The following is a 25760-nucleotide window of genomic DNA, read 5'->3' as shown; positions in this document are numbered from 1 at the left end:
TCTACTTGCACTGGTATGCTTTCAAACTGCTAGGTTGGCAGGAGCAGGGACCGAGCAACAGGAGCTCACCCCGTCGCAGGGTTTCGAACCGCCGATCTTCTGATCGGCAAGCCCTAGGCTCAGTGGTTTATACCACAGCACCACCAGCGTCCCGTGCTATAAGAAAAATGAGTAACTAAAAACGTATTCTAATATTCTGTACTTTTAGTACAATATGAAGATTAGCAGAAGTTCGTCACACCCTAAGGTCTTGCTTGTGCTTTATATGTTTTGGACACAGTAGTTTCAGCTGCGATATTGCAATGCTTGGAATGAAACCACAATCTCTTGTTTTCCTTCAACACCCCCAACCCCACCCCCATCCACCTTGTGGGTCCTTTGTTTGGAGCCAATGGAGGCAGGCCAAGACTGTCTGACTCTGAGGCAGCTGGGGCTATATTGGAATTTTCAGCTGAGGAAGTAACAAAACATGTGAGCATGACCTGAAAGTTTAAAAATTCAGGGCATATATATAATCTCTGTTGTTTATGGGAGGTGTAATTAGGCCCGACAATAAGGTTGCCCACAAGTGACTCTTAAAAGGAACTTCTGGCCAAAACTTAGGATAAAGAGAAATTTTGTGTATCAGAATTTTGGGGGGCATAGACTACGTGGGGCCAAAACAGAGGAGGAGAACTATGTTTTAACCTGGTTCTGTCCTCCCAAAGCAAAAGGTAGCCTGTTTTTTTACAGCAGAAGGTGATAAATTATTCTGTTCCCTATCGAATTGTCTCCCCACATTCTGGCTCACTATTTCCTTTCTTCACAGCTGAGCTTCATCCCTGAAAATGACCTCCAGTGGGGGGGAGCATTTGTGTGTGCTGCCCCCTTCAGGTTCTCCTTCTTTAGGAAGGACGCGGGTGTCACTGTGATCTAAACCACTGAGCCTCTTTGGCTTGCCAATCGGAAGTCTGGCAGTTCAGTTCCCCGCGATGGGGTGAGCTCCCATTGCCCTGTCCCAGCTCCTGCCAACCTAGCAGTTCGAAAGCACACCAGTGCAAGTAGATAACTAGGTACCACTGCGGTGGGGAGGTAAATGGCATTTCCGTGTGCTCTGGTTTCCGTCATGGCGTTTTGTTGCGCCAAAAGCAGTTTAGTCCTGCTGGCCACATGACCCAGAAAGCTGTCTGTGGACAAACGCCGGCTCCCTTGGCCTGTAAAGCGAGATGAGCACCGCAACCCCATAGTCAAGTTTGACTGGACTTAACCATCCAGGGGTCCTATACCTTCACATTTTTTACCTCTCCTTCTGTGTAAAACCAGTACACAAGTGGAGAGAGTGGGAATGAGCAACTTAGCTCAGCCACCTTCCACGAGTTGGAGAACAAACTTCTAAAGCGGGAGGGAACTCATGAAAGCTCTGTGCACAGTTTAGATATGGGTTCTGAATAGTACCAGGAGCCTCCACAACCACAGGAGGCCCGCCCCCCACTTCAGAGGTTTGCACTGCAACTTGTGAAGGGGTGGAGCTCAACTCATCTGCACTCTGTATGCTCATGTTTTGGCTTTACACATGAGTTGACCTCCTGAAGAGGGCTTGTATGGTCCCCAAACGTTTTCCTGCATATATACATAAATCACAGTTATATTGCACCAAGCCATCCTTTTATGGATAGCTCAGTTGGCTAGAGCATGGTGCTGATAATGCCAAGGTTGCAAGTTTGATCCCCGTAAGGGACAGCTGCATCTTCCTGCATTGCAGGGGGTTGGAGTAGATCAGGGGTTAGCAAACTTTTCCAGCAGGGGGCCGGTCCACTGTCCCTTGGACCTTGTGGGGGGGGGGCAACTATATTTTGGGGGGGAAATGAACAAATTCCTATGCCCCACAAATAACCCAGAGATGCATTTTAAATAAAAGCACACATTCTACTCATGTAAAAGGACCAGGCAGGCCCCACAGATAACCCAGAGATGCATTTTAAATAAAAGGACACATTCTACTCATGTAAAAACACCAGACAGGCCCCACAAATAACCCAGAGATGCATTTTAAATAAAAGGACACATTCTACTCATGTAGAAACACCAGGCAGGCCCCACAAATAACCCAGAGATGCATTTTAAATAAAAGGACACATTCTACTCATGTAAAAACACCAGGCAGGCCCCACAAATAACCCAGAGATGCATTTTAAATAAAAGGACACATTCTACTCATGTAAAAACACCAGGCAGGCCCCACAAATAACCCAGAGATACATTTTAAATAAAAGCACACATTCTACTCATGTAAAAACACGCTGATTTCCGGACCGTCCGCGGGCTTGATTTAGAAGGCGATTGGGCCGCATCCAGCCCCCGGAGCTTAGTTTGGGGACCCCTGGACTAGATGATCCTCAGGGTCCCTTCCAGCTCTAGAATCCTATGATTCTACCCCATAATGCAATGCATTTGTTCAGAGAACAGAGCTAACTTGGCTAGCATCAGCAACATTCAGTCAAACTTCACTCGATACTTCACCAGTCTAATATTTCAAGTCATAGAGTTTTTAAAGTACTGATAAAAAAATATTTGCAATTTCAGCTAGTGGTGAATGTCAGATCGTTGTGTCTGGGTTTGCTTTTTTCTCAAAAGTGGGTGACTTTCCTTCTCATTATAAGAAACTGCCTGTAAGACCGACTGATAGCACCTGTATTATGGCTGAATATAAGTGTGTGAACTGTGAGTCAATAGTACTTGGCTTTTTAACCATGCTGGCTGCTGAAAGATTGTTGATCTTACGGTCTTAATGCTGGGTGGTCCTGCAAAAGCTGCGGTTAAACAGTGTAACTAAAGGGAGTGCCCCCTGGCTGAAAAGACCATGTACTGGTCACCAGTTTGCTTGCACTTGGCCTTGAGATGCTATCCCCCCTTTTTTCTTCCAGCAAATACTGCTTCATTCCCGTGCAAATGCTTCCAAGGTGATATTACTTATTACCGACGGCTATTCCAATGGAGGAGACCCCAGGCCCATCGCAGCATCCTTGCGTGAATTTGGAGTAGAGATCTTCACGTTCGGGATATGGCAAGGCAACATCCGGGAGCTGAACGACATGGCTTCTCACCCGAAGGAGGAACATTGCTACTTGCTTCATAGTTTCGCAGAGTTTGAAGCTTTGGCTCGCAGAGCCCTCCACGAAGGTACCTGCCTCCAGTTCTGCCTTCCAGTTGAATTTTGATAAAATGGAACACATTCCACTCCATGCAGAATACTTTCATGGCATTCAGAAATATTGCCATCGCACTGAACTTCTGTTATTTATTTGAGTTCTACGTTAATCAGGAAATCCTGATCGAATAGTTGATCAACTAAAAATCCAGGCGCTGTAGGAAACCATCCTTTTAGATACACAAATGCAGTAAAGTAAACTCAAATATACAGAAAACAAGTGTGAGGCCTGTGAATGCCATGACACACATTCTAAGCGTAAGATTCCCCTTAACTCTGGGGTGGCTAGCTCTTTTTTGGGAATGTGGATTAAATTCAAAGCAAATTCTTATGGTTCGTTTCAGGTTTTGCACCCCAAGTTAAAATGTTCCTGATTTTTAAAAAAAATCTATTTTCACCATAGTTACAAGTATTATCTCTTAACTCACTTGTTTGTTTGGAACCCTGTTTCCTTCCCAACCCACCCTCTGTGCGGTTACAGATTTGCCTTCCGGTAGCTACATCCAAGAAGACATATCTTACTGTTCCTACCTTTGCGACGGGGGCGAAAGCTGCTGCGATATCATGGCGAGCTGCAAATGCGGCACCCACACGGGCCAGTTTGAGTGCATCTGTGAAAAAGGATACTATGGCAAAGGGCTGCAACATGAATGTACAGGTCAGTCTCTGTTTTCTTCTTGGGTGTGAATATGACTACGGATATAGGCATGGATTGAGGTAGCCTCTTCTGTTTTCCCAAACCCTTTCAAAGTTTCAGGGGGCTCTTCTTCACCCAATAGTATGTGGGGGTTACGTTCCGAGGGCACCGCGCACATCACTGAAATCATGTATAATTAAAACCCATTGATGAAGCCTGTCCCACCCCACTGTGCCCCCCTTTCGCCCTCTTAGTGATGTTTCAGTGATGTCTTTATGACATCACCAGGTCACTTCCAACTTCAGTGGTACCAATATCGAACGTGTGTAAACGGTAGGAGGGGGCTGCCCATATAACAAACCGAATGAATGACCTTATCAGCTGTTCATGTCGTCCAAGGGGGTGACGTAAAAGGACTGAACTTAAAGGGGCTGTTTTAATACATTCCCCCACCTTCTCAGTGCAAAATTTACCAGTTAACTGGCTGTTTGACTGACTGACTGACTGACTGACTGCCTGACTGGCTCCAGCTACAGAAGCGAAGGGTGCTTAAGAGACCAGAGACCATCTTGGCTGTGAGTCCTGGGAAACCCAGCCAGATGGGAGGGGTATAAATAAATATTAATATTTAGTGTCAGGAATAACGTCCTGGACACAGCAGAGTGAACGCAGGTTTTCTGGAAGCTTCTGGCTGTAGAGCATTGACTGGACAGCACGACGCAGGAACTCAGGAACTCACTTTGGATAACTATATACAGTATTTATTGAAGCAAGTATCCAGAGTTACTATATACAGACTTAGGAAATAAAAGAAACAAAAGTAAAACCTCTCCTCTCTCTCTCTCTCTCTCTCTCTCTCTCTCTCTCTCTCTCTCTCTCAACCTTCATTAACCAAACTACACACACTAACCCCACACAGAGCTCATCTCTTTAGGAACTCCTTAACCAATCACAGGGTCGTTACTAAGGGTCTAGAGAGAGAGTAGATCTTGGCCTTCAGCCAACAGTTAATTGCCAGAGGTGGATAGCTGACTTTCTGCACGTAGGCACTTTGAAATCTCTTACAATAAATATATTATTATTATTATTATTATTATTATTATTATTATTATTATTATTATTATTATCTCTCTGCCTTTTCCCACCTGGCCTGGAGGACAGGTGGATGGCTGAAGAGACTCATGGGCTGTGGCATTATTTAGGGTGTTTTGTAGTTATTATTGATATTCATTCTTTATTTTTAGATCTTACTATAATTTACTGTACAGGTGAAACTCGAAAAATTAGAATATTGTGGAAAAGTCCGTTTATGTAAGCAATTCTTTTCATTAGCTACTGGAGTTTAATATATGAGATAGACTCATGACATGCAAAGCGAGATATGTCAAGCCTTTGTTTGTTATAATTGTGATGATTATGGCGTACAGCAGATGAAAACCCCAAAGTTGAAATTGTTAATTTGGGGTTCTCGTCAGCTGTACGCCATAATCATCACAATAATAACAAATAAAGGCTTGACATATCTCGCTTTGCATGTCATGAGTCTATCTCATTTATTAGTTTCACCTTTTAAGTTGAATTACTGAAAGAAATGAACCTTTCCAAGATATTCTAATTTTTCGAGTTTCACCTGTACAGTGGTGCCTTGCAAGACAAAATAAATTCGTTCCGCGAGTGTTGTCATATAGCGAAAATTTTGTCTTGCGAAGCACGGTTGGAGGAAGCGCGGTTTTACGGGGGGAATCGCAAAATGTTTTCATTTTGCGAGTCACGGCCATAGGAAAATTCGTCTTGCGAGTCACCCTTTCGTTAGCGAATGCCATTCGTCTAACGAGTTTTTCGTCTAGCGAGGCATTCGTCCTGCGAGGTACCACTGTATGTGGAAATCTCTCCATTGGGTTGCGTACTTTCCCAGGCGTTTTACTTACTGCTTGCACATTTTATGTTTGTTAATTACGTAAATCTTTTCATGCTGTAATCTGCCTCGAGCATGGTTTTAACAATGGAAAGGAGGTATACAAATAAAACGATGGCAATGATGTGTTTTACTCAGCCCTGCACCTGTTGCTGTGCTACAACAGGTGAGCCAGTGAGGAAGAGCCAGTGTGGTGTAGTGGTTAAGAGCGGTAGATTCATAATCTGGTGAACTGGGTTCGTGTCTCCCCTCCTCCCCATGCAGCTGCTGGGTGACCTTGGGCTCCTCACACTTCTCTGAAGTCTCTCAGCCCCACTCACCTCACAGAGTGTTTGTTGTGGGGGAGGAAGGGAAAGGAGAATGTGAGCCGCTTTGAGATTCCTTCGGGTAGTGAAAAGCGGGATATCAAATCCACACTCTTCTACAACCTCCTTCATCCCAGGACACTGCTAGGTCTGATGGGGGTTGCAGTTCATCAGCATCTGGTGGGCCAAAGGTTCCCCACACCTGAGTCAAAAGGATTAGGTTGCGGCAGATGTGACTGCAATCATTCTGAACCATTGTGGGTCAAACTAGACAACACCAGGTTAGAAGGGCTATCCCACTTGCACGACAACCTTCTGCTTGCACAAACCGTTTTTACTTTAGCCCCTTGCATGTACCAAAATCTGTTCTGGAAGGTTGGAAGTCCTGATGTATCTACTGGTGTGATGTTGGATCTTGCCCAGTATTTACTGGGGCATAAGGCGCATGGGACATGGGTGGCGCTGTGGTCTAAATCACAGAGCCTAGGGCTTGCCAATCAGAAGGTCAGCGGTTCGAATCCCCGCCACGGGGTGAGCGCCCGTTGCTTGGTCCCTGCTCCTGCCCACCTAGCAGTTCAAAAGCATGTCAAAATGCCAGTAGATAAATAGGTACCGCTCCGGCAGGAAGGTAAACAGCGTTTCCCTGCGCTGCTCTGGTTTGCCAGAAGCGGCTTAGTCATGCTGGCCACATGACCCGGAAGCTGTACGCCGGCTCCCTCGGCCAGTAAAGCGAGATGAGCGCCGCAACCCCAGAGTCGTCCGCGACTGGACCTAATGGTCAGGGGTCCCTTTACCTTTATCTTTAAGGCTCACTATGATCCGAAGTCAAAAGCCTGGAGGAAAGCCAGATTCAATTAAGGAGAAAAGAGGCAGGTTGGTGGTGGAACTAACTGGAAGAAGACCAGGGAAGGATATGAACAATTTGGTGTTCATATTGTGCTACAATCCTACTCTCTTGACAGATGTATGGCAGAAGAGCTTCCATTTTTGTCCATTTATGGTGTGTTTGAATGCTTTCCGAAGCATTCAAACACACCATACACATCAGAACTTTTGGTGTGTTTGAATGCTTTCCGAAGACTCTACTTAGCAAAATGAGATTGCTTATACATCTCATTTGGAACAGTTTTGTCAGCTGATTGTTTTCGCTAATTGTAATAAGACCTAAAAGCACATCTGTTTCATCATAGGCTGTAGAGTGAAGATGGTTGATTAATGCAAATTGAATTTTCTAATGTGAAATTTGTGCCTTTCTCTGACTTCACAAGTTAAATGAAAATTTTACTTGTGGCCACTCTGGAGCTTATAATAGTCGGAACACATTCATCCTTACGTTCAGCACAGTCTGTATATGTGACTATCATCTGGTTTTGGACATGCAAGATCCAAAACCATAAGGTTTTAAGAGTACGTTTGGCAGATGTTGTTGCTTTTCGTAAGAACATCAGCAATGTATCAGCAAGCAAGACATTTTTAAAAGGTAGCATATATTATACGAAGCACGTGAAGGTCTGCCATCTGCTTTGCATGTGCTGATTGAAGAGAACTCGGCTGAAACTCTGCGCGCGCACACCATAACATTTAGCCTGGGGGGGGAGTTCATCTTTCCTTGTAAACATGACTTAATCTTTCTGCATTTCCTTAAAAAAAAAAAAAAAGACAAAAGACCACATGTGTTCCCCTTGTAAGTGAAGAAAATAGAAAACTATCTTGAAACCTTTTTTTATTTTGAAAGAGTTTGGCTCTCTTTTTGTAACATTTCCCAGCTGAACTTATCTGCAGATTTGCAAAGCATGAAGAATTCGTAGAATACACACGGACTGCTTCCCTTCCCCAGTACTGTACAGTGAAATGGGCAGGGTGTAAGCAAGCAAGTTTAGAGTGGACAATTCTACGGTTGGTGGCGTTTCAACAATGCTGTGTTTAGTTTTCCAGTTATTAACTCTTATTATCACTGCATCATAGACTAATAGACCGTGGTTGAGACCCAATAACTTGTTTGGCATGAGACTGGTGCAGAGGCGTATCATGGGGGTGAGAGGGGGGCAATCGCTCCATGCATACATTACTGAGGGGGGCGCAACCAGACGCCCCCTCCCCAGCAGGCTCCCTCATCGAGACTGGAACCCCGGCGAGGAAAGCCAAGCTGGACCTGGGCCAAGCCTTCAGGGCTGGGGCAGCAGTGCGCCTCTATTGCCTTGTGGCCGGCGATGAGGTGCTTGTGTGCTCGCCCTGCTCCTTGGGCCGCCCAAAAGGGAGGGGGCTGCCACCGCCACCAACCACCAAGGAGAGGCAAGAGGATCCACCTGGACGGGAAGGGGGAAAGAGGAAAATGACAGCCGTGTTTTCTGGGGCAGTGCCCTAGAAGCTGAGGTGTGGCAGGTGGGTAGGTCTAGTGCGCAGGTAGACAGTGGCAGAGTGCGTTTAAACAAACCTGCCCTACCCCAGCCTGTCCCAGCATCGCCCAGGTGACCTGCGACAACACTCGTCTCACAAAGGCAGCTCGGCAACCATACCAGCAGTGCCAGATTTACGTATAAGCTAAATAAGTTATAGCTTAGAGCCACAATCTCTCGGGGCCCCCCAAAAAAATTTAAGGGGAAAAAACTGGATGTGTTGTTGTTGTTGTTGTTTAGTCCTGTCTGACTCTTCGTGACCCCATGGACCAGAGCACGCCAGGCACACCTGTCTTCCACTGCCTCCCGCAGTTTGGTCAGACTCATGTTAGTAGCTTCGAGAACACTGTCCAACCATCTCATCCTCTGTCGTCCCCTTCTCCTTGTGCCCTCCATCTTTCCCAACATCAGGGTCTTTTCCAGGGAGTCTTCTCTTTTCATGAGGTGCCCAAAGTACTGGAGCCTCAGCTTCAGGATCTGTCCTTCCAGTGAGCACTCAGGGCTGATTTCCTTCAGAATGGATAGGTTTGATCGTCTTGCAGTCCATGGGACTCTCAAGAGTCTCCTCCAGCACCATAATTCAAAAGCATCAATTCTTCAGCAATCAACCTTCTTGATAGTCCAGCTCTCACTTCCATACATCACTACTGGGAAAACCATAGCTTTAACTATATGTACCTTTGTTGGCAAGGTGATGTCTTTGCTGGAGGTACATTTCCAAAATAAAACAAATAAAATAAAACCTACATACAGCAGCAGTGTTTTGTTTTGTGTTGTGTAGGCTTCTATGATGTAAGGCAGTGTTTTTCAACCTTTTTTGGGCAAAGGCACACTTGTTTCATGAAAAAAATCACGAGGCACACCACCATTAGAAAATGTTAAAAAAATTAACTCTGTGCCTATATTGACTATATATAAAGTAATTTTTCAATTTTTCCCACGGCACACCAGGCAACATCTCGCGGCACACTAGTGTGCCGCAGAACAGTGGTTGAAAAACACTGATGTAAGGAATGGGCCCTGCCTGCTAGCCTGCTCCCTAAAATATCACTCCCTAAAATATCACTCATTTCTGTATATAGGGTGCCTATATTCTGCATGGACTGGTTGCACAGCAACATGGGCAAATGGCTTTAGATACCTATTAGGTCCATAAATTACCATATAGCGTATATTCAACAACAAAAAAACCAGCTACAATTTGTTGTTGACAAAGGACAGCTGGACATATAAAGGGCCCCATTACCTTCAGTAGCTTAGGGCCTTATCAAGCCTAAATCAGGCCCTGCACACCAGACACTGGTAAGTTATGTATAGGTAGGAATGCATATGCATGCTTGCACAGGGTATCTGTTTGCATTAATTACTGACTTGTGCGTGTAAAAAAAACCAAAACCCTGCATATGTGATTGTTTAATGATCTGCATGCCGATGCCTCATTAATTTTTTGTAGGAAATTGGTTTTCCATGCGGATTTTGTGATGTGCGAGGCAATCATTTCAGGGAAGAACTTGGAGTCTTCTGCTCTAGCTGCCTTCTCGATAACTCTTTTAAAAGTTATTAGACGAGTCATTTTTGCAGGTTAATATGGAGGGCAGATTGGTTGCTGAAGATATTTTAGTGGCCCCCACATGTTATTTCCAGGACACAGCTTTTGTGTCTGCAACTTTTCTCGCATGCATGAACTGCCTGAGTGACCTTTTCATCAGTACTGAGATTTTATAAGTTTGTACAAATAATACAAAGACATTCCCCTAAAAAGGCTTCTTAGGGTGAGTCTGGCGGGTGAATGCATGTATCTGGATAGAAACCAATAATCGTCTTGAACTTCTGATGACTTTTACAGTGCTTCTTTTTTTGTAATATAGCAAAGTATCAAATAATATTCCAATATCTTATCCAAAGAATGTCATCATCCAGCTCTTTTGCCTGGAAACTGTTTTTGTTGCTTCTGTTCCAGGGTGGCTCCCAATCTAGATTGTTACTTGTAACCCTTTCAATGCCTCATCAAGTTTCCAGGAAGAGATTCTAGAATTCTCTTAATTAAAAACCAGATAATTGTGAAAATGAGCCACTTTCTTTCTGTTTTATGCTTCTTAACTCCTTGTCATAAAAAAACCACAATTCCAAACAACTACTTGTCTGATTTTCCAGGGGCTGGCATCAGTGCTTCTGTGTTCAGGTGACATGGTCAATCATCTTCTCATGAAATTAAGAGGGCCATTGGTAGCTCTAGTAGTTCTAAATCAATAGAAGATAAGTGTCTCATTATTACTTATTACCGCTTCTGAAACTGAGTTTAAAGCAATTGGTAAAAACCAGGCGCCTGCTTCTTGGGAGGAAAGCAATGACAAACCTAGACAGCATCTTAAAAAGCAGAGACATCACCTTGCTGACAAAGGTCCGTATAGTTAAAGCTATGGTTTTCCCAGTAGTGATGTATGGAAGTGAGAGCTGGACCATGAAGAAGGCTGATCGCTGAAGAATTGATGCTTTTGGATTATGGTGCTGGAGGAGACTCTTGAGAGCCCCATGGACTGCAAGAAGATCAAACCTATCCATTCTGAAGGAAATCAGCCCTGAGTGCTCACTGGAAGGACAGATCCTGAAGCTGAGGCTCCAATACTTTGGCCACCTCATGAGAAGAGAAGACTCCCTGAAAAAGACCCTGATGTTGGGAAAGATGGAGGGCACAAGGAGAAGGGGACAACAGAGGATGAGATGGTTGGACAGTGTTCTCGAAGTCTGACCAAACTGCGGGAGGCAGTGGAAGACAGGAGTGCCTGGTGTGCTCTGGTCCATGGGGTCACGAAGAGTCGGACACGACTAAACGACTCAACAACAACAACAAAAACCAGGCCAGTAAACCCCTTTTAATGTGCTGAAGCTATGGGCTGGCCATAGCAAATAAATCTATCCTGTTCTTGAAATACCGACGGCAGAACTGTTTTCCCCAAATTCTGTATGCAGCAGAAATCTGGGGACGCAGCAGATTTCTTCCATTTAATTAAAAAGTTGAGTAGAATGTTCGGTCTTTTTCTCCATAAATTAGCCTCCAAGACAGGGAGGACGGCAGCAGCATTGAGGAAACTATTGACAGCATGATGGTTGTAGCAGGAACTGCAGACACCCATCTCTGATGGAGCAGTAAGTCATAAGAGAGTATATTATAAGGAATTCTGGTTCAGTCATCTGTCTGAACTCTTCTGTATATAAGTGGAATATATTAACTAGCCATATATTTCCTAGCAACCATTATACGTACCAGTAATTTTTGACCTCTCCATCTTAATTATGGGATATGTTACACCGTTAAATACTGGCTTAACCTTAAACACAAAAATTAAGAGTCTTGGTTATATTTTAATATTGCTCTATGCTTTGATGTAAAGCTTTGATTCATTTACTTTGCTTTGATTTGCTAGGCATGGCTTTGATTAAGGTTGAGTTTCTGATGGGTGCTATTTAATAAGCCTACTTATTCACACACTGAGAAATTCACTTGGCGCAGGAATGATTTTTACGAGTATCATCTTAGGAGGACAGGAAGTTTCAGATAAGAGTTTTCCAGACTTCTAATAACTGGAGCACACCTTTATTTCCAGAGTAAGTGAACACGGGCATGCCATTCTTACGTAGAAAAAAAGTTGCACTGGCTTGAGAGCAGTACATGTGAAAAAGATCTAGGAGTCTTGGTAGACCATAAACTTGACATGAGTCAACAGTGTGATGCAGCAGCTAAAAAAGCCAATGCAATTCTGGGCTGCATCAATAGGAGTATAGCATCTAGATCAAGGGAAGTAATAGTACCACTGTATTCTGCTCTGGTCAGACCATCGTACCTCCCTCCCTAAGCCAGTCAGAAGCTTCCCAGGCTTTGGGAAGGAGGCACCAGGCCTCTGACATAGTGCTGGAGCCCTCCTGCCTTCTTCCCAAAGCTGGGTGGATTTTGGGAAGGTGGCAGAAGGGCTCTTGGATCTTTTGGAGCATTGCACCTCCCTAAACCAGGTACAAGCTTCCTGAGGTTTGGGGAGGAGGTGCCAGGGGAACATTTAAGCGACTAGCCTAGATCACGGACTGCACACCACAGAGAGTTACATGCAATTTAAAAAAAAAAAATGCAGATAATGTTGAGTTTGAGTTTGGACATGTTATAAGTTGAACATATGCCTAGGCGAATGTTTCAAAATGAAAATATGACAAACTCAGTAAGCTGTCATTACCTTTAGGAGCTTGGTGTGAAATGTCTAGCCTCCCTAAGATGCCATTGATTATCTAACTATGCTGCTCAACAGCAATGTTTATATTTCTTAGAACCAACATTCCCAGTCACTAGAGACGCTCAGTGCCGGAAACAGCTGAGCTTAAAGCTTGAGAGCATGTGCCATTTAAAATGTTTGTTTACTTAGCAGCCAAGGGTCAGATGGTTTAAATTAGCATGACAGAGCTGAGGCACACGAGTTCAGGAATTAGAAAACATAGAAAGTCAAATGGTGCTTATTCCCCTTGTTATTCATGTATTGTGCAAGAATGCAGCTTCATTCTCGTTCCCAGTCCTTGGCTATATGAATATGCCGTTCTAATTTTATAATTTCCTCAAAAAGTTCATACTTAAAACTAGCATAAAACAGGAAAGCACTTCCACAAACTCATGAAACTAATGTTCATTCTAAACAGAAAATCATTTTAAACTTTCATTCCCCTTCCCACCCGCCCGTGCGGACAAAGTTCGAACAGTTCACCTCAAAACATGGAGCATTGTGGCAGAGTGAACAATCAGTCTCTCATTACAGTGGTACCTCGACTTACGAATTACTCGACATATGAATTTTTCGACTCACGAATGAAAAAAGTGCCCGCACACCTACGAATTTTTCGACATTTTAGATGTGGTTTACTCGACTTACGAATTTTTTTGAATTTTTCATTTCCAATGCATTCCTATGGGGAAATCGCTTTTTTGACTTACGAATTTTTCGACCTATGAATGTGCATTTGGAATGGATTAAATTCATAAGTCGAGGTACCACTGTATTTCAGTTAGAATCGAATTTGCACAAAGAAGTGCCAACAGCCCCATTATGTTAAGGTTTGTGATGTGTGTTTTGCATCATTCAGCTATAACCTTTGCACTGAAAGAAACCTTCATGAAATAAACAACTTGAAAGACATGGAAGCCAAATATGTTCCAAACTTCATCAAAAGCTACTCACGGATAAGATACTTGGGAGCAACTAGGTTCCTAACTGGTTTACAAAATGGTCCCTACAGTCTTGAATCAGTAGGGAAAGATGTCATTTATATCAGTGACAGTAGCATGCCAACAGGAAATGCAACCAGACCCCATACAGCTACATTCCCGTTGTGGGTCATGTGGCCACCATGACTAAACTGCTTCTGGCGTAACGGAACACCATGACAGAAGCCAGAGCGCACAGAAACGCCGTTTTACCTTTGATTCTAACTGAAATCATGAAAGACTGACTGTGCACCCTGTTGCAATGCTCCACATTTTAATGGGTTCTGAGTGTTGCAGAAGTTGTTCCATACACTGTGATAGCCCCTTTCTTTGGTTTGATTTCAAACCGTGCAGGCAAAAGAGTCACCTGACGTAACTTTGTCCAGCGGCCCCACCCACCTGTCAAACTTTGTCCACAGGGGCAGGTGGGGGAGATAAGGATCTGGCCCACTGGTTGGGTCCAATTCCACACCCCTGCGATATTGCAACACAGCTGATTTATCTGCCCTTAAAAGAAGCGCCACTAGGCCTGGTTGCCCTAGTCGATGCATTATTCTTACAGTGTGGTGTAGTGGTTAAGAGCGGTAGACTCGTAATCCGGTGAACCGGGTTCGCTTCCTCGCTCCTCCACATGCAGCTGCTGGGTGACCTTGGGCTAGTCACACTTCTCTGAAGTCTCTCAGCCCCACTCACCTCACAGAGTGTTTGTTGTGGGGGAGGAAGGGAAAGGAGAACGTTAGCCGCTTTGAGACTCCTGTGGGTAGTGATAAAGCGGGATATCAAATCCAAACTACTCCTCCTACTCCTCCTCTTCTCATGCACACAACATCAGGACGCCATGAAATCGCTGCCCCCCCCATCACCCTCACAAGTTGATGCCTCTGGCCCTAACTGTTCCCCTATGGAAAATTTCCACTGCTGCGATAGGCACACAGGGTGACTTCAGGCTGAAGTGATTTCTTCTGCAAGCTGCTGCAAAGGCAAACCAATCTCTCTAATACAGCAGTTACTTGTGCCCAATTTGTGCCTTGTAAATAGTTTGCAGTTTCATAACGCAGTGTTGCAACACACGAGAGTTTCCGAAAGAGAAAGAATTAACCGTGGCTGAAATCAGTGCAGAGCATCTGTTGGTTATAACAGGAAATATGCAAGAGTTATATAGTACATGCTGGGATTTAGCACAAATCTTCCCTGATCCTTGTAGACATGTTAGATGTTTCATTTGCAATTGCTGTGCAAGACCTATATATCAAATATTTAACGAGATGCACTCACTCGAATGCTTTTGTAATCCTAGCAGCTTTCTATCTGATCAGTACTTCACAGAACTTTTAAAAAAGGATTTTTAAAAAAATAAATTGCAGGGTGATTTGGTAAATCACTCCCAATGTTGGGAGTGCATCCATGTCTCCTTTATCAAATTACTCCATTAATCAAATGCTGTGTATGAAGCATCCCTTGTCAGAATGAAACCAGAAGCCTTCACAGCCAAAAGGATATGGATATGCCGTTTGAAGATGGAAGGGGCAAAAATTTCAGTGAAAAGAGAAGCCTGAGCAAAATTTAGGTATTTCATCTTCGGTCCCTAGGATAGATATTCAGAATTCATGAGCCAAAAGAAGAGGGGGGAATGCGTTTTTAAATTATTTATTGCGGTTACTTCTTTTGCACCCCATAATAACAATAGCAGTGCCTTCAACAATGGCTACAAAAAAACCATTTTCTCATTTAAGCAACACAGGTGTGCCTTTTGTGCGCGTACCTCTCAGAAGGCGAAAGTTTCGGTTTTCGAACGCCGAAAACCCGGAAGTAAATGTTTCCGTTTCCGAACGCGTCTCAGAAGTCGAATGGCTTCCGCTGCGTGTTTTTCAATTTTCTACAATGAAATTGCAAGCTGCCCTTTGCGCCTCAGTTTTCGAATGTTTTGGAAGTCGAAGGGTCTTCCAGAACGGATTCTAAAAATCTTTAGAATGAAACATTATTGGGGGAACCCAAAATACAGCCCAATAAAGACAGAGCGTGTTCAGTTGGCCACAGGGTGGAAGGAAAATTGGGAACGGGAATAGAATGACCCCCCCAGTGCTTTTTTTTCTTTAAAAAAATGTTTAGGGGTACTCTAATTTTGACTCAAGAAAATTACCATTTTATAGTTCAAATTGGGAAAAAGAAATACAATAAATAGACAAAAGTACAAAGATTCACAAAATGTTTAGGGTTGTGCGTCCCCCCTGGAAAAAAAGCACTGGAATTACCTATACTGGGAAAAGGAAAGGCTGACTGGCTGAGAGCACATTAATAGGCTCCTAAAGATCTATTAGCAGTGCAGAGCAAATCGTAAAACTCGCTAATCTGACCAGTTATTACCATCAGGTATGGAAAATGCTATTTAAGGATTATTTCCCCATGTAATTGAGTTCACTGAATAAATGCATTTTAAAATATGTAGTTTCCAGTCTTTTAACCTCTTAAATGCATTCTCTTCACATTGCTCATCTCTTAGCACTAGAGCCAGGGCCATCTTAAGTATATCCGGCGCCGTGGTGCAAAGATCCCTCCGGCGCCCCCTCCCCGTTTCCCAGAGTTGCCAACCTTTTTACGGCGCTACCGGCAGCTTTGCAGGGCTGGAGGAGGCGGGCAGCAGCTGAAGGACTGCTCCTCTGGCGGGGAAGAGGCAGAGGCTCTGGGCGTGGCGCTGCTTCAGCAAGGCAGGCGAGGGCAGCAAGCTGATGCCGGGAGGCACTGTGCTCAGCCTCCGCCTCTTCCTTGGCGCCCTCCAGAACTTGGCGCCCTGGCACCCCGCATCGCTAGCCTCTATGGGCAAGATGCCCCTGACTAGAGCAATCTGTACAAATGTTACCGAGAAAGGGGATGAGGGCAGCAGTCTGTGGTGTAGCAGGGAAGAAATCTGGGCAGGTGGCAGAATGAAGTAAAAAAAAAAAAACCAAGTAGTATACTTAAGATATCTTACATTCCAGTTTGGTAAATAAGCCAGGAACACTAAAATATTGAAATATAACAACAGCAAGAAAAACAATAATGGCCCAGCCACTCTGGGTGGCTTACAACACACACAAAAAACATAATAAAACATCAAACATTAAAAACGTCTCTAAATAGGGCTGCTTTCAGGTGTTTTCTAAAAGTTGTGTAGTTGTTTATCTCCTTGACATCTTATAGGAGGGCATTCCACAGGAAGGGTGCCACTGCTGAGAAGGCCCTCTGCCTGGTTCCCTGTAACTTCACTTCTTGCAATTAGGGAACTACCAGAAGATCCTCGGTGCTGGACCTCAGTGTCTGGGCTGAATGATGAAGATGGAGACGCTCCTTCAGGCATACTGGGCCAAGGCTGTTTATGGCTTTAAAGATCAGTACCAACACTTTTAATTGTGCTCGGAAACATACTGGGAGCCTATGTAGGGCTTTCAAGACTGGTGTTATGTGGTCTCGGCGGCTGCTCCCAGTCACCAGTCTAGCTGCCGCATTCTGGATTAGTTGTAGTTTCCGGGTCACCTTCAAAGGTAGCCCCATGTAGAGCGCATTGCAGTAGTCCAAGCGGGAGATAACCAGAGCATGCACCACTCTGACGAGACAGTCTGCGGGCAGGTAGTACAGTGTCTTCGCCATGTAGGATCTCATCCAGCAAATGAACATACAAAGTACACATTTTACTAAGCTTCCCCTTGAAAGTAAAGGTTGGCTAAGCAAGCAAGCAAGCAAACAAACAAACAAACAAACAAACAAATTTATTATTTATGCCCTGCCCATAAATATCCACAAAGGTAGTCTGGCAGATGAAATTGGTGGAATATGTGGAATTAGCAAATTTAACTAATAGAATAGGAGATCAGAAAGATGGAGTATTTAAAGAAGAGTGGGAAATGTTTGCAGAGTATTTGAAGAATAATTGTAAACAGGTTAGCAGGATTAGAGTAAATTCAGCAGTTTAAATTATAAGAAGATATAGTGAGGAGGGGGGACAATAAAACATATCGAGTAATTAGAATAGGCAGTTGTAATGGATTGTTAAACAGAACCAAGGAAGCGGGGAAGGGAAGTCGACAATTATGACTGTGTGGTTATGTTGAATGGAATGTGAAAATTTGTAACGGGCAAAGTATAGATAAAATAAAATTAACCAGTAGTCAAGAATAAAGGGAGTTGGTGTCCAGCAACATATGGAGAGCCAAAGGTAACTTTTTCTTCTTTGGCAATCACTCGCAGCCAAGTAAAATTGTCTTCTATGAACATGGTTTTAACAGTGAGTCCGTAAGTGACTGTGGAGGCCAGTTCTGGATCCGCACATCCTTCCACAGTGGGGACATAGATTTCCGGGCGGGAGTTGATCCCGGTGAGGGTTTGCCAAGCGTGCCTTCCTCTTAGCACGTTTCTCCCTTTCATCCTGAGCTTGAGCTTCTTCAAAGCCCATGACACCTTTGTGGTGTAGTGGTTAAGAGCGGCAGACTCGTAATCTGGGGAACCGGGTTCGTGTCTCCACTCCTCCACACGCAGCTGCTGGGTGACCTTGGGCTAGTCACACTTCTTTGAAGTCTCTCAGCCCCTACTCACCTCACAGAGTGTTTGTTGTGGGGGAGGAAGGGGAAGGAGAATGTTAGCCGCTTTGAGACTCCTTCGGGTAGTGATAAGGCGGGATATCAAATCCAAACTCCTCCTCCTCCTCCTCCTCCTCTTCTTCTTCTTCTTCTTTGGTAAAGGATGTTCTCCAAGTGGAGCGCTCGCAGGCCAGTGTTTCCCAGTTGTTGGTGTTTATACTACTTTTTTAAGATTTGCCTTGAGAGCATCTTTAAACCTCTTTTGTTGTCCACCGGCATTACACTTTCTGTTCTTAAGTTGGGGATGGAGTAGTTGCTTTGGAAGACAATAATCGGGCATCCGCATGACATGACCAGTCCAAGGAAGTTGATGTTGAAGAATCATTGCTTCGACACTGGCAATCTTTGCTACTTCCAGTACAAGTAGTCTTGATCATGTATCTGTAGAAGCTTGTTGTAGGAGCCTGTGTGGCTTCATTCTTTCAAATTAATGAGTTTTTTTTCACACCGTTTAGGTTAGCTAACCTGAGTTTAATTTATATTAAACAGTTTTGAGAGGAATTCCCCCTACTGCTCTTGAGTCCTTTATGTTTTCGCAGCCTTGAAAGCCTTTTTCATTTTCCTATAGTCTCTAGAATTAATTTCCCTCTGAGGAAACAGACTACATCCAGTGAAACGAGAAAAGAGCTGGCATCTCGTTAAAAAAAAGGGTTTTCAGTTTGATTTATAAGTTATATATATTCTTGTTTAACTTGTCACATAGCTATTTAGGGGTACTCACCTTGAATTTTTGGATTTGAGTTTGGTTTAGTTTGGGTTTATATCCTTATAGTACCTCCGTCTCGTTTCAGGGATTGTCACGGCTGAGTTCTTTATACTTTTTTGGTCACTTCCAGTACATTGACATTAATTTGCCTGTCTTCCCAAGTGATGTGTAAATTTTTTTGGAGAAGCCATGGATGGAATCTTTTGAGGAATTGGAGATCACGTTTTTAGGTGGTCTGTGTTTCACAAGCATACAGTACCTGTGGATGAAGGAATAGGGGACTACAGCTTTGCAATATACTTTAGGAACTTGATCCTGACTTTTATTGCCTTTGCTTTGCTTTTTAGCCTGCCCACCAGGGACCTACAAGCCTGAAGGTTCACCAGGTGGGATAAGCACCTGCATCCCATGTCCTGATGAGAACCACACCTCTCCACCAGGAAGTACCTCTGTCGAGGACTGCAGATGCAAAGAAGGGTATCGCTCTTGGGGCCAGACTTGTGAAGGTAAGCTCTTCACCCATCCTCAAAGAGAGAGAGAGAGAGAGACTCCCCCAAAATATTAACATCATGCTCAATCATTCTTTAAGATAGTGTTGAAGATTGTTTGTTTGTTTTTCGATTTTCTTATGAAGGTTTCCTTTCCAAACTGATTTATCTGACAAGGATCCCCTTCGTATCTCCATAAAACCCATGTACATTAGGACAGGATTTGTGCTTGGATGCCCTCACAGTTCATGTCAAGTGCTGAAAAAGAGGACACATGGAGCACTGTCTTGAATAGGAAAGCTGCTTGGATTGTTATGGACTGCATAAATGACCTTTTGGCTCATTCATGAGATTTGTTGTAGAATGGTGGTGGTGCAAATTCATAGGGACAATGTTTTTTTTGTTTGGTTTTTTTAAAAAACCAAACAGAAGTTTGGAGTATGTTGTCAGCAATATGCTGACATCTTTACTTCTCCTTTACATCTCCAGGTGAGGCAGTGGAAGCGCTGGACCATTGCCTTGCCTCGGTAAAGGACCGGATGAGAGCCAAGAAACTGAAGCTCAATCCAGATAAGACAGAGGCGCTGTTTGTGGGTGGCTCCCCAAAGCGGATGGGTGGGAGATCGCCTGCTCTTGATGGGGTTACGCTCTGAAGGAGTGGGCATGCAACTTGGGGGTACTCCTGGATCCTTTGCTGTCACTTGAGCTTCCATCAGCTTTGGCTGGTGGCCCAGCTGTGCCCTTATTAGGACATGGACATCCTAACTACTGTTGTCTATGCTCTGGTAACCTCTAGGTTAGATTAGATTACTGCAATGCATTATACGTGAGGCTTGGAAACTTCAGCTAGTACAGAATTCAGAGACCAGGTTTCTCACCAAGGCTAGATGGTTTGAGCACGTTCACACCAATCCTGGCCCAACTGTACTGGCTGCCAATTAGTTTCTGGGCCCAATTCAAAGTGCTGATTTTGACCTATAAAGCCATATGCATCTACCTGGACTCTGAGATCATCTTCTGAGGCCCTTCTTTGTGTGCCTCCTCCTCGAGAGGTCCGGAGGGTGGCAACACGAGAGCAGGGCCTTCTCTGCAGTGGCTCTCCCCAGGGAAGTTCGCCTGGCACCTTCATTATACACCTTTAGGCAACAGGCAAAAACGTTCCTTTTCCACCAGGCCTTTAATTAATTAACACCCGATGCCCTTGTAAATATGTTGTGTGTGTTGTGGAAGAGTGGATTATTGGTTTGTTTCAATTCTTATTTGTATTGTGCATTTTGAGTTTTATTTTAATTTTATGTTGCGAACCGCCGTGACATCTGCGGGTATAGAGCAGTATACAAATTTAATAAATAAACAAATCCTGCTTAGGAATCGCATGGAACAATGACAATTAAGGCTGTAATCCTATACATGTTTTCCTGGGTGAAGCCCTGTGGAGCACAGTGGGGCTTACTTCTGAATAGACATGTATAGGATTGTGCTGTAAGGGACGCGGGTGGTGCTGTGGTCTAAACCATTGAACCTCTTGGGCTTGGTGATCAGAAGGTTGGCGGTTCGAATCCCCGTGGCGGGGTGAGCTCCCGTTGCTCTGTCCCAGCTCCTGCCAACCTATCAGTTCGAAAGCATACCAGTGCATGTAGATAAACAGGTACCGCTGCGGCGGGAAGGTGGACTTTTCCGTGGGCTCTGGTTCCCATCATGGTGTCCCATTGAGCCAAAAGCGGTTTAGTCATGCTGGCCACATGACCTGGAAAGTCGTCTGTGAACAAAGAGATGAGTGCCACAACCCCATAGTCGCCTTTGACTGGATTTAACCGTCCAGGGGTCCTTTACCTTTTACCTTTAGGATTGTGCTGTAACCAGTTTGTAATTATTATTTGCTCCAATTAGTGGTTCACTGCCCTGAACTTCACCCTCCTGAAAATGGCTATTTTATCCAGAACACCTGCAACAATTATTTCAATGCTGCATGTGGAATCCGATGTAAAACTGGATTTGACCTTGTGGGAAGCAGCATACGACTTTGTCAGCCCAATGGCCTATGGTCTGGTTCAGAAACGACATGCAGAGGTAAGAAGCCTTTACTTTTGAAAAATAATTGTTGCCTTTCTCATGTTGGCTTGGTTTCGTTGTTATTCTCTGCCAATCTAACCTAATTTGTGTCCCGGGCAACCCAGTCAGATGGGCAGGGTACAAATAATAAATTGTTGTTGTTGTTGTTGTTATATATTTTAGTAGAAAATGAAAAGTATTGTTTTAATTACCAAGAAACTTACTGATAGCAATCAATTCTGTCTATCTTCGATTTCGCATATGCTTCCACTAGGTCTGCTACCAACATTTGAGTGGAATACAGAGCTAGCTCCAAATATTACTTAGCAAATCCTGCCAGTTTTACTGACAGCAGAAAGGTAATGTAGAATTGAAAGGATGGCATTCAATGAACATTTACTCAGAATAGACGCATTGAAATTAATATACCTGAAGGAGCGTCTCCACCCCCACCATTCAGCCCGGACACTAAGGTCCAGCTCTGAGGGCCTTCAGGCAGTTCCCTCACTGCAAGAAATGAGGTTACAGGGAACCATTTACAGCACAATCCTATGCAAGTTCAGTTAGCAGTAGGGCCCAGTGTGCTATACCTGAAGGAGTGTCTCCAACCCCATTGTTCAGCCCAGACACTGGGGTCCAGCTCCAAGGGCCTTCTGGCAGTTCCCTCATGGTGAGAAGTGAGGTTACAGGGAACCAGGCAGAGGGCCTTCTTGGTGGTGGCCCCTGTTCTGTGGAACACCCTCCCATCAGATGTCAAGGAAATAAACAACTATCTGACTTTTAGAAGACATCTGAAGGCAGCCCTGTACAAGGAAGATGTTTGATATCTTAGTGTGTTTTTAATATTCTGTTGGGAGCTGCCCAGAGTGGCTGGGGAAACCCAGCCAGATGGGTGGGTTATAAATAATGAATTATTATTATTATTATTATTATTATTATTATTATTATTATTATATAGACAGTGCTTCTTTAACAGTGAACACTGGGAAAACGTCTGGAAAATTCTTTTTAGAAGGCGCCTATCATACAATTGCTAGAAAACGTGTCGTGATGGGCCTCTGGCACAGTTGTCATGGCAAAGGCCTGTTTACTTGTGCAAGCTGGTGGTGTTGTCCAGGTTGTGTTCTCTAACCAAACACTTCGGAAGAGGATGGGAGTTGTAGTCCAAAAACAGCTGGAGACCCAAGTTTGGGAAACTGTGGTTTAGAGGGGAAGTTGATCAATTTTTAAGGAAGTATTGGCTTTGGGTAACAAGTTGGGTAACAACTTACTATTCTCTTCACTTTCTGTTAGTTTTCTTTGAATGTCTGAAAGATAACTCTTTAGAATAATTTCTGTTCGTTTCCCTTCAAAGGCCCATGGCTCTTAGGCGAGCGATGCTGAACTTAAGCATGTGCTCTGAGCAGTGGCGGAGTAAGGCTCCGCGGTACCCGGGGCGGCAAAGGAAACGCCCTGGGGGCGGAGCGTCATGACGTCACAATGTGATGTCACGACGCCCCGCCCCCGGGGCGTTTCCGGGGGTGCCGGCGCCGCTTCTGCAGCCCTCTTTTAAGCCGAAGAGCTCGCTTTTAAGCTCTCCGGCTCAAAAGGAGGCTGTGGAAGCGGCGATCCGATGACAGAGTGCGCCTGCGCGTGCAGGCGCACTCCGTCGTCGGGCCGTGCGCTGCCGCTCCCAGGGTGACGGAGGGAGCGGCAGCGCGTGGGAATGGTGGGAGGGGCTGCCTCTTGTCACCCCCACGTGCCGCCGTTCGCTCCGTTGTCCCAGGAGCAGCAGCACCGCACACACCGTGCGCTGCTGCTCCCGGGGGGGCGGAGCCAGCGGCAGCGCATGGGGCTGACAAGCGCCGGCCCCTCCTACCACTCCCCACGCTGCCGGTCACCCCGGGAGCAGCAGCGCTGCACGGACGGGGTGCTCCCTCGGCCGTGCACTGTTGCGCCTGGGGTGACGGAGGGAGCGGCAGCGCTTGGGAATGGCGGGAGGGGCTGCCGCTTGTCACCCCCATGCGCCACCGCTCACCCCGGGAGCAACAGCGCACGGCCGAGGGAGCACCCCGTCCGTGCAGCGCTGCTGCTCCCGGGGTGACCGGCATTGCCTGGGGAGTGGCGGGAGGGGCGCCGCTTGTCGCCCCCACCCGCCGCTTCTCGCCCCTGTCGCCCGGGGGCGTACCGCCCCCACCGCACCCCCCTAGCGACGCCCCTGGCTCTGAGTACTATCCTCCATTCATATACTGATAAGGCATGTGGTAAGCAAAGGAGTGATCAAAGGAGCCGTTTCATGAGCCATCGTGTTAATCCCAACACAAACCGCCCTCCCAGCTTTTTATCACATGCATTTGAAAGGACAGCAGAAGAATGCTAATGCGGCCGTAGGCTATGTTAACTTGCGGCATTAAACATTCATCCTTTTCCTGTGCCTTCTTTGCTTAGCCAAAATATGTCACTAGTGTGACAAGCAGTGCTTGGATATATTGGTGCATGTGTAAATCACACAGCAATAGCGTAAAAGTAAAGAGCAGGAAGGGACGCAGGTGGCGCTGTGGGTTAAACCACAGAGCCTAGGGTTTGCCGATCAGAAGGTCGGCAGTTCGAATCCCCGCGATGGGGTGAGCTCCCGTTGCTCGGTCCCAGCTCCTGCCCACCTAGCAGTTTGAAAGCACGTCAAGGTGCAAGTAGATAAATAGGTACCACTCCAGCAGGAAGGTAAGCATTTCCGTGCGCTGCTCTGGTTCGCCAGAAGCGGCTTAGTCATGCTGGCCACATGACCCGGAAGCTATACACCAGCTCCATCGGCCAGTAAAGTGAGATGAGCGCCACAACCCCAGAGTCGTCCGCAACTGGACCTAACGGTCAGGGGTCCCTTTAACTTTACCTAAAGAGCAGGAAAGAGCAATTACGGTGAAGTTCGGTATTGATCGATGTTTTACACCTGATCTTTTCTTGTGTGATCACAGGAGTTTGGTGGCAAACAACGATTTCAAGTGGATTTTGAAAAGTCACCTTGTAAAAAAAATATCCACAAGGTGCATTGAGTCAAGGGGCAATTTTTCTAAATAATAATATTTGCCTTTCGTGGAGAAATGCTACCTAAATCTGTCAGTTTTATTTTGTCTGTGCTCCGTACAATGTCAGGGGAAGTCCTAGTTTCACAGTGGCCTGGTTTAATGTCAGTGTCTGAGAGCACTGGTCCCCAGAGTGGAGATCACAGTTGTTTTGTTCCTCTTCCCAGTCGTTTTGCTGCTTTGGTGCACAGAGATAAGCTTGGACTCTCGTGTCCAAACAGTGGCTCATGGTTTTGCTTTCTTCTGACTAACCAGGAGCTGTAACCAGGTTCCTACGGTTTAAGCTGGCTTGCAGGTTCGCAGCTACACCAGAAGTCCAGGTTTGGATGACAGGGTAATCCAAGTGTGCCTGATGTAGTAGTAGCAGAAATGGGATGAGCGAGGTAGCTACAATCTCCTGTTCCAGAGCTTCACGGTTTGGCCTAGCAAGAAATGTGAACCCAGGCCAGTGAATGCAATATTAGACTCCTGGGCATGTGCTCATGCACACACATTTAAGTGTCTATGTGTTTGGAGAGAAGGAAGGAAGGAGCAGGAAAGCTGAAGGGTGTGCCTGAATTAGATCTCATTCCATTTCTGCATTCACGAGGGCTGAGATAAGCTGTTTGTTCTGATTTTGGCTGCGCTGCATCGATCTGCAAGGAAAACCCCAAATGCTAGCACAAATGCATTACTAGTAATTAAAATAAATTTTAAAAATCCAGTGTGGCTGTAGTTGCGTGTCGAGACCCCGCAACCACCCCCTCGAAGATGAATAAAGACACCATGACACAGAATATATGGTTAGTGTTATTGAAATATACTCGGAGTCAAGTGTGAATTTCATGCTCTTTATTCAGCTCATAGTAGTGAGGAATGCAGTTCCCCCAAAATGTTTGCTTTATATACACTATTTACACAATGGGCCCCACGTGATTGGCTAATTCCAGGACACTCCTGTATGCCAATCAGGTTGCGGATTCACTTCCACTGGATTGGGTGGCTCCTGCGGACCAATCAGACTGCTGCAATCTCAATCCTATTGTTCTAGGACCAATCAGGCTGCTGCATTTTGGATCCTATTCAACTCAGTACATAACAGTTATTGGGCAAATTTTGGCCACAACTTTATTGGTTACAGAATGTGAGCAGTAATTGGCTTAGGCATTGGATAGACCAGACTATAT

General features: G+C 45.1%; 1 protein-coding gene across 1 annotated transcript in view; it reads left to right on the top strand.

The window, feature by feature from the left end:
• Nucleotides 1–25760, top strand: part of SVEP1 (sushi, von Willebrand factor type A, EGF and pentraxin domain containing 1) — a 130202-nt gene that overhangs the window by 15472 nt on the left and 88970 nt on the right. Inside the window, exons 2-5 of the mRNA XM_033173957.1 lie at nucleotides 2904–3159; nucleotides 3669–3845; nucleotides 19343–19501; nucleotides 21374–21553. Coding sequence (XP_033029848.1) covers nucleotides 2904–3159; nucleotides 3669–3845; nucleotides 19343–19501; nucleotides 21374–21553 — 772 coding nt within the window. The remainder of the gene's footprint in view (nucleotides 1–2903; nucleotides 3160–3668; nucleotides 3846–19342; nucleotides 19502–21373; nucleotides 21554–25760) is intronic.

This window comes from Lacerta agilis, chromosome 16, assembly GCF_009819535.1.
Source record: "Lacerta agilis isolate rLacAgi1 chromosome 16, rLacAgi1.pri, whole genome shotgun sequence".
NCBI classification, from domain to species: domain Eukaryota; kingdom Metazoa; phylum Chordata; class Lepidosauria; order Squamata; family Lacertidae; genus Lacerta; species Lacerta agilis.
Note: the sequence above shows the minus strand (reverse complement) of the source record. Positions and strands in the feature narration are given on the sequence as shown.